Source organism: Octopus bimaculoides, chromosome 3, assembly GCF_046866305.1.
Source record: "Octopus bimaculoides isolate indiv1 chromosome 3, ASM4686630v1, whole genome shotgun sequence".
Classification (NCBI taxonomy): Eukaryota; Metazoa; Mollusca; class Cephalopoda; order Octopoda; family Octopodidae; genus Octopus; species Octopus bimaculoides.
In genome coordinates, this window is record NC_142930.1 from 69,301,907 (window position 1) to 69,319,406 (window position 17,500).

Below are 17,500 nucleotides of genomic sequence, written 5' to 3' on the forward strand. Positions count from 1 at the left end.
CTGCATGTAATCAAAGTATTATGGTTTATGATTACACAATAGAAATACAAAGTAACATACAAATGTACAAGTCGCTTACAAAGTTATTGTTATTTCTGACAGTATAATGAGTTATTAGGGTGCACACATATAAAGCTATAGTTATGTACAAAGCAATCTATTTACATTTTAATGGCTTCTCTGTTTTTTCCCCATCTTGCATATGTTCTGCCAAGATTGTCTACAGCTCGCCCGTTGTCTTGTTTACTGCAAAAATATTGAAAAGAATTTCAAACAAAGTATCACTTTAAAAAAGACCTTCTCATACTTTTCCCTGAGCCAACAAAATAAATACATAAACATGCATAATTTTATTAATATTTAGCAGAAGCAACAGAGTGATGCAAAGGATAAGAGTTTCGTGTGTTACCATACCTGTACATAAACATGTAAAAATAAAGATGAGTGCTGCAAGGCTACAAACATTCAGATGAAAGTTTTTATCCAAACTTCAGTTAACTTACCTAGTTGGATGCCTTTCCTGTTGCCAACACTCACTTGCTTTCAGGAGAGGTAATAATCTCCTAATCTATTGAACGACCAACACCTGGTCATGTTTATGACACTGTATCAATGAGCCTTTTGTTTAGAAAGATTGAGTAGCTTGACAAATCGCATCAAGAAGTGCAAAGATGCTTTTGCAGTGGACTACAAGCAAACAGCACAGCAAGCAAAAACCATCATATACAAGCAGTGAACAAAGATATGTGAAGATGAAGGAAATCCACAATCATTCATGCAAACACACAGATGCACATATATGCATACACACACACATACACACATATACAACATGCATAGATACAGACATACATATATAAATATATATATATATATATATACATACACACATATATATATAATAAGTACATGTATATGCATAGAATATGTTAGAAATATTCCACATGAGACATGAGATAAGGAAAAATAAGAAGAAAAGATGTTTATTTCCTTTTATATTGTAGTAAATTAATTCCAAAGGATATTTTTACAGTCAAATCATTTCAAGATTACTAATTCCAAACATACATCTAAATATATAATTTCCAACTGGTTTCAATTCTTACAGAATATATCCATTGCAATGTATGTGTGCAATGGCTTATATATATATATATATATATATATATATATATATATATATATATCAGAAAAATATAAGGTAAACTTTTGCTGGAGCGAAACTAATCAGCACTCTATAGGAGCAAATAATATAATAAATCAAAGTGGAGGATAAACTTTCATAGCTGAAATTCCTTTATCAAAATTCATATATGGTATCAAAAAACAGAAGTAGATTCATCAAAATTTTTAGGTGTCAAGCGTTCCAATATTACAAGTCAACATTAAAGTTAGATGAGCAGTTGTACATAATTTTTTTTTTTTTATGCGCCCTTTGCAAGCCTAGCCAGGCTCATGGGCCCGGTTTCCTGGTTTCTATGGCATATGTGTTCCCCCCAGCTGTACGGGATGCCAGTCCATCACAGCATTACTCAAGAAACAGAAAGAAAGAGTGAGAGAAAGTTGGGGGGCGAAAGTACAACAGGAGTCGCCACCATCCCCTGCTGGAGCCTTGTGGAGCTTTTAGGTGTTTTCGCTCAATAAACACATACAACGCCCGGTCTGGGAATCGAAACCACGATCCTCTGACCGCGAGTCCACTGCCCTAACCACTGGGTTATTGCACCTACACAGTGGTATATAATAGCATATGTATCCTTACAATCATTTCAGGAAATTGTGTCTGTATTGGGAAAATCTTCCAATCAATACAAATGGCCACATTTCCCTCATCAGAGGTTCATTAAGTGATTAAAATATTTTAAAAATAGTTTTAAAATATCATCTACTTACAGAGCATACGAGGGTTTCAGAACAATGTTATAGTTTTCTAGAAAAGTTTGTAAAGATGTAAAAATCTTAGTAAAATGAAAAATATTTGTAAAAATAAAATATTTGTGCCAATAAAGATGAAAATATTTATAAAAGTAGTGCGGAGTTCAATAAAACCATAAATGTTATAACAGATGAACATTTTCATATAAAAGGAATGTGGACAATATTTCAAGTTCAACCTAAGTTAATGTTGGATACATTAACACTTAATTAATCATAGGGTGAATCCATGCACGTGGAATGTTAGTGGGGATAATACAGTAATTAAAAGGATATTATATAATTTATAACCACTAAAACTCTCATATTTAGGATCAATAATCACAGGGAATAATGGATTTAAATTTAGGAATAATGGGAATATGGGTAGCTCCAGTATAAATAGTAATGATAATAAAATAGATAATGAACACACAAGGGCGAGTAACCGGAATAAAGCTACAATTACTAGAATTGCGATTTGTGTCCATTAGGGAGTTCCTGCTTAAAGAAAAATGTGGTATACAAGGTTGAGATTGTGACTGCCAATCAACCTAAGAAAGTATACATAGGGAGCACTACGAACTTTAAAATAAGATATATAGGGTATATCAGCTCATTCTCAAATCCAGGAATGAAAAATGCAACTGCGCTGGCTACGTATATTAATAAACTGAAAATACAGAATAAGGAATTTAGCTTAAACTGGTCAATTATATTGGAAACTACCTCATACAGGACACATACAAGAAAGTGCAAATTATGTACTAAGGAAGCAATCAGTATACTTCGTACAGATAGGAAAATTTTAAGTAATAAAATCTCCAATGTTATAATTGTATGTAGGCATAAGTATTTAGCTACGTTTAAGTTTTTTTATAAAATAGCTAGGCTAGAATTTGAACTTATGAAAATGGACTTGCCTAAAATAAATTTTTATATATATATAAAATAATCTTGGTTTCCTACCTTGCTTCGATCTGATCAACTTAATATTTGAAATATAAACAATTTGTTGATTTATTGTAAGATTTAAACATAAAATTCTTTGTATTTGGCATTTTAGTGATTTGCAATCTTAGCATCAAATTTGAACCCATTAACCTTCTATGTAAAAGGTTTTAACTTTGCAATCGTTCATCATCATCATCATCATTTAACGTCCGCTTTCCATGCTAGCATGGGTTGGACGATTTGACTGAGGACTGGTGTACCAGATGGCTACACCAGGCTCCAATCTGATTTGGCAGAGTTTCTACAGCTGGATGCCCTTCCTAAGCCAACCACTCCAAGAGTGTAGTGGGTGCTTTTACGTGCCACCGGCACGAAGGCCAGTCAGGAGGTACTAGCAATGGCCACGCTCGAAATGGTGTATTTTATGTGCCACCTGCACAGGAGCCAGTCCAGTGGTACTGGCAATGAACTCGCTCGAATATCTTTTCACATGCCCAAGTGCCAGGAAGGCAACATTGGTAACGATCACGCTCAAATGGTGCTATTTACGTGCCACTGGCACGGAAGCCAGACAGCTGGTGCTCTGGCAATGATCACGCTTGGACAGTGCTCAAATTATAAATTATAAGATATCATTTTAATTACTGAATTATCCCCACCAACATTCCACGTGCATGGATTCACCCAATGATGAATTAACTGTTAATGTATCCAACAGCTTATTTAAACTGTTAACTTAGGTTGAACTTGAAATATTGTCCTCATTTCTTTTATATGAAAATGTTCATCCAATATAACATTCACAATTTTATTGAATTCTGCACTCTACTTTTACAGATATTTTCATCTTTATTGGCACAAATATTTTATTTTTACAAATATTTTTCATTTTACAAAGATTTTTACAACATCTTTATAAACTTTTCTAAAAACTATAACATTATTCTGAAACCCTCCTATGCGCTGTAAGTAGATAATATTTAAAAACTATTTTGAAACTATTTAAAAAATATTTTAATCACTTAATGTACCTCTGATGAGGGAAAAGTGGCCATTTGCATTGGTTGGAAGATTTGCCCAATACAAACACAATTTCCTGAAATGATCGTAAGGATATATATGGTATTATATACCACTGCTCATCTAACTTCATCGTTGACTTGTAATATTGGAATGCTTGACACCTAAAAATTTTGATGAATCTACTTCTATGTATTTTGATACCATATATGAATTTTGATAAACGAATTTCACCAATGAAAGTTTATCCTCCACTTTCATTTATGATATATATCATCATCATCATCATCATCATTGTTTAACGTCCGCTTTCCATGCTGGCATTGGTTGGACAGTTTGACTGAGGACTGGTGAGCTAGAGGCTGCACCAGGCTCAGTCTGATCTGGCAAAGTTTCTACAGCTGGATGCCCTTCCTAATGACAACCACTCCGAGATTGTAGTGGGTGCCTTTTACATGCCACTGGCATGAGGGTCAGTCAGGCAGTTCTGGCAACAACCACGCTATATATATATATATATATATATATATATATATATATATATATATATATATATATATATATATATAAAATAAATGAGTATTCATTTGTTCAATCAACTGAACTACCTGCTCATTAAATTAACATGTAAATGGTTGAATATTCCACAAAAATGTATACCCATAACATAATACCCAGGCATAATCAATATGACAGCATAGGAAAAGGTTGAATTGTAATGCAGCCAATGAGCTACCAGAGTTTCTGTCTATCCAGTTATACTCAGAAGGCTTGGGTCAATCCAAGGCTTTCAAATGCAATGAAATTAAACTCAGAACCTGGTGATTGCAAAGCAAACATCTTAAATATTCAGGCATGCTGCATCCATAGCAGATGGCACTGCACACACAACAAAACAGTGCATTACACAGTATGATGTATAAAGCATGCACAATGCTTAGAGCAATTCCTCAGCATTCAAGCAGTCATTTCCTTTATTGCAAAGCAAAATAGGAATATACTGTGATAGTATATTACAAACAAAATGGTCTCTAGTTATTTGGAACTACTTGTTAAGGATGTGAAAGGTATGGGTTATTCAACAGTGCTTGATTTTGGATGCTTATGATAGCCACATAACTGCTCAGGCAAAACTGATTAGAGTTAACAACATCAATAACAATAAGAATTTATATCACCACCACCACCACCACCACCACTACCACCAACAACAACAACAATTCCAAGAACACAACTAAACAGATTCTTACTTTTCCTCTGATATAGATTGATCTTTAATGTGATGATTCTCTGCAAGTTGGAACTCACCAAGTTCCATGTAAGCATTACCAATGCAACTGTGAAGATTAGCAATAAACAAATTTTTTTCAGGTACTTTACTGGAAGGACAGGCTTCGACTATTTTGAGAGTACCTTTCGCTTTCTCCAAAGCCCTTCTGAAGTTTCCTTGAAGTAGAACTGCAATAGAATCAACAAAAGCATTGCATGATCTCTTAATTAAACATGAAATGTAACATAAGAACAGTCATATATCACAAACATATCAGGTCATCCCATAAGTTCTGTCCAAATTTTGAATAAAGAAAACAAGTGATCAAATGTTATTTTTACTTGAAATTTAATCATCAATGTACTTTTCCTAATTATGTCCCCCAAATGATTCTGTAAACTACAAAACAAACAGTAGTCTGAAGGAGCAAGGTCAGGAGAATAAGGTGGATGAGGAATTTTTTCCCAACCAAGCTCTTCGATCTTCTGTGATGTGATCTTTGCAGTGTGGGGTCACACATTGTCCTGATGAAACATCACTCCTTTTCGATTCACTAAAGCAGGTCTTTTTTTCTTCAAAGCTTGGTTCAAACGCTCTAATTGCTGACAGTAGACTTGAGCATTGATTGTTGCATTAGGTGGTAACAATTCAAAGTGAATTACACCTTTGTAATCCTTTTACCAAGCCACTGTTTACAACGTTTAACATTTCGGTAGAAGATTCATTTTTCGTCACCAGTCATAAGTCTATCCAAAAAGGGTGAAATGAGTTTGCAAGAATGGAGAGAAGAGCAGATGTCAACTCGGGATTTGTGGTTGCTTTTGGACAATTCACGAGGCACCCATTTTCCAAGTTGTTGAAAATGACGATGAACAGTTGTATGGTTTGAACTAAGCTTTATTGCCAATTCTTCAACTGATAATGCAGAGTTTTCTTCAAGTAATGCCTCAAGGAGCTTATCATCAAACTCAACTGGACATCCTGTTCGATTTTCATCTTCAAGGCTGAAATCTCCACTTCTGAATTTTGCAAACCATCTTCTGCAAGTTCTTTCATTCAAGCATTCTTTCCCATAAACTGAGTGTATGTTTCGAGTTGCTTTGGCTGCAGAGTTTCCTTTTTTGTACTCGTAAAGCATTATGTGCCTTAAATATCTTCGGATACTTTCATGTTAGAAAGGGTTTTAATCAAAGAAATTTTAATTCTATTATTCTGTAAAATAATACTTAATTAGTTTATATGTACACAAATGGATAAAAATAATTTTTAATTCCATTAGACATTCTAAAATACTATTAAATTTCATTCAATTTTGAAAAAGGTAAAATCGGACAGAACTTATGGGATGACCTGATTAACTGACTGGAAGGCATAGGAAGAAATACTTGCTTCAATACCCTAAATAAGCAGATAAAAATATGTGGTGTATCAATTTGAGATTGAAATTCAGGATTTTAACTAATTTCTATTCATGGCTATGAATAAAAAATAAAAAGCCTCCATGAATGGTTGATATTTATTTTATCAATGTGAACATGAAGAAAAGTAAAGTAAATTCTGGCATGGCTTGAATTCCACCCCTTTAGCATTCAGATTACTCTGTTATTCACACTATTTTGAATTAATAATGCAATTTCAATGATGTTTGGTCTAGAACATTGTAGGGTAGTGTGAGAAGCCAGATCTAGCCAAATCGAATATAATACAGGTAGAAAATTTGAGCCAGATATGGCAATTTTAAATGCTAAAGGACTAAAAACAAAGAGACATAACTACACACTGCAAAGCATTTAGTCTAGTGCTCTACCATTCATGCCAATGAAAAGAAGTCTGTTATCTTACGGTCGTCTACTTCTTCCAGACGGTTGAGAATGTCTTTGCTGCCACTGCGGAGGATTGCACTCTTGGCTGTAGTCTTCCTTCTATGAGAATACAAAGGTTTCTGTTGCTGCCAAAAATTCATACGTGTATCAAGGTATTCAAGCTCATCTATTATTAAGTTGCGAATTGTCTCATCATTGAAATCTATCTTTGAATTTGTCAAAGCTAAAAAAAGTTAGAAAAGTAAAAAAGACCTGAGGATCAAATTTCATTAACCCTTTGCCTGTCCTGTATATCACATGATATACAGGACAGACAAAGAAAGATTTCACACACCTTCCAAAGGTTACGAAAGGTCTGAAGATCACATGTTGGAATGTCAGAGCCATTCGTGACTCAGGTGACAGAGGTCGCCCAGAACGCCAATCCACTCTCATTGCTCACGAACTGTCCAGGCTAGATGTTGACATCATAGCCTTTAGCAAAGTCCGGCCCCCACAGAAAGGCAGCCTGAAAGAACATGGTGCTGGATACACCCTGTCAGGCAAACCACCATCAGAAAGACAGCTTTTAGGGGTCAGCTTCATGATAAAGAACTCCATTACCTCCAAGTTGGAAACCCTACCAGCAGGTCACTCAGACTGCATCATCTCCATGCACCTCCCTCTGAAAAACAAGCAGCATGCCACGACCTTCAGTGTTTACTCCCTGACCCTTAAAGCAGACCCAGCAGACAAGGACAAATTCTACTCAAACCTGTGCAGACTCCTCCAGGGAAACCCTGTCGATGATACGGTCATAATCCTAGAAGATTTCAATGCCAGAATGGGCCAAGATTTGGAAACCTGGAAAGGAGTCCCCAGAAAGCATGGGATTGAGAACTGCAACAACAATGGGTGCCTCTTGCTTGAGTTCTGCACCGAACATCAGCTCGTCATCATCAACACCATCTTCCAGCAAAGAGACACTCTAAAAACAACCTGGATACATCCCTGGTCATAATACTAGCACCTCCTTGACTACGTCCTAGTATGCCGATGAAACCAGTCTGATGTCATGTACACCAGAGTGATGCCTAGCATAGAATGCCATATTGACCATCACCTCATCCATTGCAAACTCAAACCCCACATCAAGCCCAAACCAAAAAAGAGAGGACCAGCCAACAAAAAAATGTTGCAGCGAAACGAAGTGAAAGTAAATTTCCAGGTAGGCCTACAAGCAAAGTTTGATCAATCCAGTTTCTGCTCAGATCCCTCTCCAGGAATCCTATGGGAACAACTGAAAACCACCATCCTACAGACCTCAGCAGAAATCCTTGCGTTTACGAAGAAAAAGAACAAGGATTGGTTTGATGAAAACGATGTACTGATCCAAGAATTACTAAAGAAGAGGTCTGCCCACCAAGCATACCTGGCACAACCATCCTGCCTAGAGAAGAAAGTGGCCTTTTGCCAAGCCTACAGCTTTCTGCAGCACAAACTCTGTGAAGTTCAGAATGAGTGGTGGACTAACCTCACATGGAGAACCCAGCTGTGTGCTGATACTGTGGCTACTGGGGTGGTTCTACAAAACTCTCAAGGCAGTTTACAGTCCAAGACATCAAGTCTGGAGTCTCCTGTACTGCTCAGGCAGCCAGGTGCTTCTCACAGACACAGCATTCATCCTCAACTACTGATCTGAATACTTTCAGGCCCTCTTCAGTGCAAACCAAGTTGTCCAGGAAAACACAATCCTCCACATCCAGCAGCAGCCAGTCAGACTGGAACTAGATGAGCTTCCAACACTGAAAGAGACTACAGGTTCCATAGGCCAAATGAAGAGTAGAAAGGCAGCAGGAGTTGATGGTATACCACCAGAGATATGGAAGCATAGGGAGCCTGTCCTAGATGCTAAACTCCACAAGTTCCTTGTTGTATGCTGGAAACAGGGCAAGCTGCCACAAGATCTTCACAACGCTGTCATCATTACACTGTACAAAAACAAAGGGAAAAAGTCAGACTGCTCAAACTATTGGGGGATCACCCTGCTTTCCACTGCAGGAAAACTTCTAGCAAGATTTCTCCTCAACAAACTTCTTCTGTCCATCACTGAAAATCATCTCCCAGAAAGTCAATGTGGTTTCAGAGCCAACAGGGGAACAACAGATATGGTTTTTATTCTCAGGCAGTTCCAAGAAAAGTGCCGGGAGCAAACCAAAGCACTTTGTTCAACATTTGTCGATCTGACAAAAGCATTTGACACTGTGAGCAGAAAAGGTTAGTGGCAGATCCTAAACCAGCTTGGCTGTCCCTCAAAATTCCAAACCATGACCATCCAGGTTCATGAAGACCAACAAGAACAGCAGTGACATGAAGCAGAGCTGTGTTCTGACATCATCTCTCTTCAGCATCTTCTTTAGCATGATGCTAAAGCAGGTCACTGCATACCTTGATGCTGAAGATGGCATTTATATCAGGTACCATCTGGATGACAGTCTTTTCAACCTCCGGTGCCTACAGGCCCACACCAAGACCCAAGAGCAACTGATCTAGAACCTCCTCTTTGCAGATATGCTGCACTTGTCACACACACAGAAAGAGCCCTGCAGTGCCTCACATCATGCTTTGCAGAGGCCACCCAGCTCTTTGGGCTGGAAATAAGCTTGAAAAAGACTGAAGTCGTTCACCAACTCCTCAGGAAGAGTACAGCCCACCCCACATCACCATTGCCAAGTCGGTAGTATCTACAGGGCCATCATTCTCACAACACTCCTATATGGCTCTGAGTCCTGGGTCCTTTACTGCTATCATTTCAGACTCCTTGAACGTTTTCACCAATGCTGCTCCCCATACCATCCTCAACATTTACTGGAGCGACTACATCGCCAACACTGAGGTCTTTGAGTGAGCAGAAGTCATCAGCTTAGAAGCCATTTTACTTAAGAAACAACTGTGTTGGGCAGGGCACATTGACAGGATGAAAGACTACTGCCTACCCAAGATCATCATGTACAGTGAGCTCACCACTAGCCACAGCAAAGCCAAGCCAAGATATTACATGATACTTGCTTACTTCACGCTCTTGCTTGATGGGGTCATTCCAAGTTAGAAATCCCAGAGATGTCATCATACGTAGAGCCAACCAGGTTCACCAGTGCTCTCCCTCACCGGCAGTCCTGTGCCAGCTCCTCTGCATCCTGTAAGGTGACATCAACCCTCTGTAGATCTTCCCCAATCATGACCAGCTTGTTGATGCAGGACCTGCCATGATGCCTCTTCCATGCCACAGCTGCTGCATCAAGTAAGAGTATTTTCCAAGTGTCCATGCATCATATATGATACAAGTCTCCAACATTTTTCACCCAACAGAGCAACTTGAGACTTAAGAAAGGAAAGCTTTACATTACTCAGAACATATTAAACAAGGGCTAACTAAAGGTTGAAATCAAGTATGGACATTTAGGACAAACTTATGAAATTGCTTTGGACAGGCAAAGTGTGAAATTGAGGATTCATCTATATAAAAATAAAGATTTGAAATTTGAAAGATAATATAACCCAACAAGGTCATGTTTGGCTGTCTGTCTTTCTACCTGCTTGTCTGTCTGCTTGTCTTCATTAGACCAAAAAATTAATAGCAAATATATATACCCTGCAACCAGCATTAATTAATATTTATTATAGGCACAGACATGATTGTGAGGTTAAGAATCTCGCTTTGCAACCACATGGTTTCAGGTTCAGTCCCACTGTGCAGCACCTTAGGCAAGCGTCTTCTACTTTAGCTCCAGGTTGATCAATCCAGGTTGTAAGTGAGTTTGATAGATGGAAACTGTGCTGAAGTCCTTCAAGTGTGTGTGTGTGTGTGTGTGTGTGTGTGTTTCCACCCCTATCCCCCACTTCCACTGCTTGACAACCAGTATTGATTTGCTTACAGTGCCATTACTTAGTGGTTTGGCAAAAGAAACCAAAAGAATAAGTCCCAAACTTTAAAAACAAAGTACTGGGGTTGATTAGTTCAACTAAATTTTTCAAGATGGCCACATCCAATGACTGAAGCAAGTAAAATATTCATTATTAATAATTTAGAAATATTTGTATTCCCAAAAAACTTTTTATTTTGTTTGAGATTTCTGTCCAATTTACTTACTTTGAACTACCAGTTGGCTTTCAATCATGAGGTTGATCAAGAGGAGATACAAAGACATTCTCAAGACAACCTTGAAAAAGTGTAACTTAGAGCAGTCTACTAGGGAACATTTTGCTCAAGATCACTCAATGTGGTGTAGTGCTGTGTACTCTAGAGTACAGCACTCAGAATCAGAAATGATCAGAGAAACTAGAAAAAGGAAGACAACATGGAAAGTAAGAGTCTCTCTGGGTCTTGATTCTGCTATTATATGACCCCACTGAAGCAGTGGATTTCATGCCGATATTGGTGTAATAAGCCACCTCAGAGCCCACAAAGACTAAAGCTGTTAATCTAACCATCTTCAGAATCATGAAAACAAACATCAACATCACTTACTTTTGTCTAAAAGCAAATGTTCCAGATATTCTTTGTCAATATGTAGTTCTTCCAGCAATTTCTTTGTAACATTTGGGTCTCCAGAAGGTACTTTCCTCTGCCGAGTCTTCTTTTCTTCAACTTTCTGTATCATTTTACGATATCCTTCCCTGTGAGGTTTCTTATTTTTCTGAAGTTTAAAACAAAACAATGGACAGTGTTACACAAATTGTGATAGAATTTATTTATATTTTGTAAATACAAAGCAAAGGAAAAACAAAACAACCTAATAGATAAGACTCATAGTCTGGAACAAAATAATGCTTTTCTGCCCAATAGATTAGCCTCTCCTTAAAAATATTCTTTAGTCTATGTGGTTAAGAAGCTCACTTTACAACCACATGGTTTCAGGTTCTGTCTCACTATGTGGCACCTTATGCAAGTGTCTTTCACTATAGCTCTGGGCTGATCAATGCCTTGTGAGTGAATTTGAAAGACAGAAATCATTTGAAACACACACATACACATATATATATATGTAAAAATTTATGTATGTATATCTGTATTATATATATATGCATGCATGTGTGTATGTATTAGATTTGTCCTTCTTGTATCTGAAGATGACCAGATTATCAGTTTTAGTCTTTGTGGGTCCTGAGGTGGATTTTTAGGCCAATTTTGGTGAGAAATCCATAGATACAATGGAGGCTTATATCAGTAGAATCAGAATTAAGTGGGGCCCTTATTTTCCATCCAGCCCTTCTCTCTTTAGCTTCTCCAGTCATATCAGGTACAGAGCACTGTACTCCAATGTACATGACCCTATTCCTCAGTGAGCAATCCTGAGCAAGTTGCTCCCTAATACATTGCTCTAAACTACACTTTTTCAAGGATGTCTTGAGCTTGCCTTTGTATCTCTTCTTTAGTCCACCACATGACCAAGAGCCAACTGGTATTTCACCATAGAAAACCTGTTTGGGGAATCTGGAAATGGGCATGCATGCTACATGTCCACTTCATTACAAATGAAATCTGCTTAAGAAAGCATACATACTTGACATATTATCTCTCTTGAACACAGTTGAACTGGGAATTTTATCCTGCCACCTGATGTTAAGAATTTTTCACAGATATGTTTGGTGAATTTAGCCAGATTGCCACCTTAACAATAACCAATATTGAAAGCAGTAGTTTCTTACTGTGATAAGAAGTGATTTACACCTGCTCACAATTCCAAACAAATCTAAGCACTTGATGATCCACAAATCATATCATAAGCTTTGCGATAATCAATCCAGGCCATTCCCCAAATTGTTCTCTTTCATTTACAATCTTGCATTACCATTTTGTCTATCAATAATTGGTCTTTGGTACTTCTGTATCTCTTCCTACAACCTTTTTGTTCCGTCAGTAACATATTCTCATCAAGAAATTTGTACAGTTCTTCTGCAATTCCTCCTGACAGTAACTTCCATGTTAATAGGAGACAAGGAATTGGCCTGTAATTGCCAGCAGCATTTCCTTTTGATGCATCTTTCAGACATAACACTGTTCATCTTTTTTGTCAACCAGCCTGGGATTTCTTCTCCCCCAATCAACGCATTAAATCGCTCTACAATCAATTTATCCAAAATCCTTGTACACCATCAGGTCCTGCTGCTTATCTTTTCACTCATATTTCTGAAGTTTTGTCTTCCGTGAAGTAGATAGCCTCTTGCTGGGGATAAGAAACTGTTTGCTTCAGGCTGCAGAGCCATTCAGCTGCAGTATTATGTTGTTCTCGCTTACTCCATATCTTACTCCAGAATTGTCAACTTTCATCAGTATCAGGAACTAATCTTTCACACTCTATATCATTAATTTCTTGACAAAATATTTTTTGGTTGATTCTAAACAATTGGTTGTGCCAGTATTGTTTAATCCATTGTTCAAACCTAGTTAATTTGGCTTTTTTGGCAAGTATACACTGCTTCAGTTCTTCATTTACAACACTCAGACTAGTTTCTTTAACAGAGATGCAGTCCTGGGTAAAACAAAGACCGAGAGGGAGTATTTGGAAAGTGGAATGCTTTCATGCACTCACAGTCCTCAGCCAATCAGACACTGCAATCAGTGGAATGTCCACTTAAGCATTTTATTGAGGATTAGTGGAGGAAAAGTGCAACGATGTTCTTGGGGAGACCTTGGGCATCGAAGATCAGCTAGCTATTCTTTCCAAGAGAACGTTTGGCCCAGGACAAATGGATAATTTCCAAAAATCTCTGGCCTGGCAGTACTACCAGGGAGCTTTGCCTGTTGGAGATAAACTTTACAGGCATGGAAGTGCCATCCAGCTGAGCATGTCTGAGATGTGTTCAGGATGACGAGACGGTTTTGCATGCACTCTAGTGCCCGAGCATTCCTGACCTGTGGATTTATGTCAAGCACCTGCTGTCGCATGTGGGATGGATCCAGCTGTCAACTGAATCCATTGTGAAGATCACCCTACCACCTTCCTTTAACTGGGAGGGAAAGACTGTGTTTATATGCCTCGTGGTCATGGCAAAAGAGGTTGTATGTTGGATGAGATTGAAAGGACTGAAGACAAACACTTTTCTCTTTGACCAATTCCTGATCAACTGCTTCAAGTTTTCCTTGGAAAGGAAAATAACGGTAGAGAGGGAAGTGTTGTCTTCTAACCAGTTTGCTGAATGGTGGATGAAAGTGGCAAGAATGGGGAAAGTGAACGGGCCTGCCCTGAGCATATGCCTGTAGAAGGAAGTAAAAAGGCACCTGCCCCAAAAGTCAGGGTATCCATGGTTTTTTTATGGAGTTTTTCCATGAGCAGCCTTGAACGTCTACTTCCTATTGAGGATTACACATTGTTGATTTTTTTTTATATAGTTTTGTTAGTCTTGTTTACATGCAAAACAACACACACTCACACACATACATTCTTTGTTTTGTCCTGTACTGTCCATAATGTTTTTTTTTCACTGTAAACACTTATGGTTAATAAAGAAATCATCATCATCATTATTATTATTATTATTATTGTCATTGAGCAATGCATGCCATCAAAGTGACACAGGGTACAAATACACAAAGCCCAATATACCCATCATGACTACCCATCTGATAAGGGTACACCAGGCACATGCACCACAACCATTTGCATGCGAAACAGTGATCTCATATCAAAACAAACAGTGCAGTTGGGGCCTAGTTAGAATTCTGTATATTTTTGGAAGGTCTTATAAAGAAGAAAACTGGCTGACTTCTTGGAAAGCTTTAAATGAGATGATAACCATCTAAGTCAGGAATGGTTGATTATATATGGGTAGGAGGAAGGAAATTATATATCATATTTGTTGGCAAATAAGATGAACTTTAAAAAAAAAAGTCTCAAAAAGAATCACCCTGGGCCTTTTATGTCAGGTTGAATTTATACTGGTTTCAAATTTTGGCACAAGACCAGAAAATTCAGAGGAAGTAGGTAAGTCAATTACATTGACCCTAGTGTTCAACTGGTACTTATTTTATCAACCCTGAAAGGGTGAAAGGCAAAGTCAACCCCAGTGGAATTTGAACCCAGAATGTTTTGAATTAATCATGCATTATCTTATAGCTTCAATATTTTGATGATGTGATTGTTTATTTTTAGAATGACATTGTAGGGTAGATCAGGCAGAAAATTTGGGTCAGATATGATCAGTTTAAATGTTAAAGGGTAAAAGTTCTAAAAATGTACTTTTATGTCTAGAGATCTTGCTCAGATCAGCTGTGGCTTTCATTCTTCAAGGGATGATAAAATAAAAATACTGGAGATGATAAAATACTTAAATTTTTTACACTCCTTTCACAAAATGTGTGACCCCATCCCTCTCTAAGTCAGAAATAAATATCCCCTTACCTATTTCTATTCTTTAACAAATCAACAACATAACATTTATGCCATTGCTTGACTTGTTAGAAACAGCCAAATTTCCATCAAATCACATCGCATGATAATTACAAAATGGGAAAAAGGACACACTACATAATACAGAACAAGATACTGCTAGAAAGACAGAGTAGAATCATGGCTTGAATACCTTTAACCTGTTGGGAGAGAATTCACTTGGAACTAAACTACAACTGTTTACAATATCATTAAAAAATCACAACACTTGATAAAATAAATATAATACCAGTCGCGTACTAGGGTAAATTATAACTGTGTACAGAAACCCTTATATTTCTATTCCTTAAAACTTCTAACAGCAACAGCAACACAGTGTTTAATGGATATCATCTTCACAATCATCTTTTTAGCATCCACTTTTCCTATTTGCATGAATCAGACAGAATTTTGTTGAGGCAGATTTTCTAGGGCCAGATGCCCTTCTTGTTACAAATCCTAACCTATTTCTAAGCAAAAGCAAGGAAATGTTCCTAAGCCAGTATATGTGCTAATTAATTTAAATTTCAGGAAATATTCAGTAGCATATGGATGCGTAATGAAAGATTTCCAGACAATGGACATAAGATAAAATAAGCACAATAAAAAACGAGTGAAGAACGAATATATAGTGTGTGTGTTTGTTTGGCAAAAAAAATATGACCATAGGCATAGGAGTATATAGTGTGTGTGTTTATTTGGCAAAAAAAATATTGATCATAGGCGTAGGAGTGGCTGTGTGGTAAGTAGCTTGCTTACCAACCACATGGTTCCGGGTTTAGTCCTACTGCGTGGCACCTTGGGCAAGTGTCTTCTACTATAGCCTCGGGCCGACCAAAGCCTTGTGAGTGGATTTGGTAGACGGAAACTGAAAGAAGCCCGTCGTATATATATGTATATATATATATGTCTGTGTATATGTTTGTGTGTCTGTGTTTGTCCCCCCAACATCGCTTGACAACTGATGCTGGTGTGTTTACATCCCCGTAACTTAGCAGTTCGGCAAAAGAGACCGATAGAATAAGTACTAGGCATCCAAAGAATAAGTCCCGGGGTTGATTTGCTCGACTAAAGGTGGTGCTCCAGCATGGCTGCAGTCAAATGACTGAAACAAGTAAAAGAGTATCCTAAAACATAACAAAATCAAATGAACATTTTTCATTACCTCTTCTTGGTGTCTCTCAAACAAGGAAAGATCTCCTTCAGCCAGCAGCTTCACACTGTTGAAACCTGAATAAGACAGTCATCTTTTTTTTTTAGTAATATAACCATAAGAACACATGTGTTTCTATGTGTGTATCTCTTTACTGAAAGACTCATAAATGAAAGAGATGGGCATCATTGGATACAATAGACAACAAATGAAATACACACATGTAGAAATATATATATATATATATATATATATATATATATATATATATATATATCACATAGGTAAAGTAAATGTTAGAGTTAATACTTGATAATTGTAAGCACTTGTGTATGCCAGATCGTGGCCGGGGTGAAGGAATAAATTGGAAGAGTAAAAATAAAAACAAAACACAAAGGATTTTGCGGTACACGTGTTTCAAGATTTATAGTTGTTGCATCATTATTGGTATATAATTGATAGTATAAAGCTATCTTCAGCCGCAAATGTATTCTTTCCCAAGAATTATATCACAAAGAAGAAATTAAAATAGGGAGAAACATGAGAGATAAAGATTCTACTTGGTATTGTCCATTGTAATATACCTCGTAGAATTTTTAATTTGATATATTTACATAAGAGTTCATCGGTACTCTGGAATCTGTCCATATTTTGCCACAATTCAGTGTATATATATTCTCACACACATACATATGTATCTCTTACCATTTATCGTTTACTTGTTTCAGTCATTAGACTGCAACCATGCAGGGGTACCACCTTGAAGAGTTTTTAGTCAAACAAATCAACACTAGTACTTGTTTTTTAACCTGGTACTTATTCAATCAGTCTCATTTGCTGAACTGCTAAGTTTCGGGGATGTAAACACACCAACACCAGTTGTCAAGCAGTAGTGGGGGACAAACATAGGCACAAAAACAGCCCCTTACACACACACAAACAACAGGCTTCTTTCAGC

At 37.4% G+C, this 17,500-nt stretch overlaps 1 protein-coding gene across 3 annotated transcripts in view; it reads right to left on the reverse strand.

Moving 5' to 3' along the window:
• LOC106880937 (outer dynein arm-docking complex subunit 4) overlaps positions 1 to 17,500 on the reverse strand; it is a 41,230-nt gene that overhangs the window by 15,115 nt on the left and 8,615 nt on the right. For all 3 annotated transcript variants that reach the window (XM_089349192.1, XM_089349191.1, XM_089349193.1), the window contains exons 4-8: positions 16,555 to 16,619; positions 11,489 to 11,657; positions 7,001 to 7,204; positions 5,139 to 5,346; positions 166 to 246 (exon numbers count right to left, since the gene is read on the reverse strand). In XM_089349192.1, coding sequence (XP_089205318.1) covers positions 166 to 246; positions 5,139 to 5,346; positions 7,001 to 7,204; positions 11,489 to 11,657; positions 16,555 to 16,619 — 727 coding nt within the window. The remainder of the gene's footprint in view (positions 1 to 165; positions 247 to 5,138; positions 5,347 to 7,000; positions 7,205 to 11,488; positions 11,658 to 16,554; positions 16,620 to 17,500) is intronic.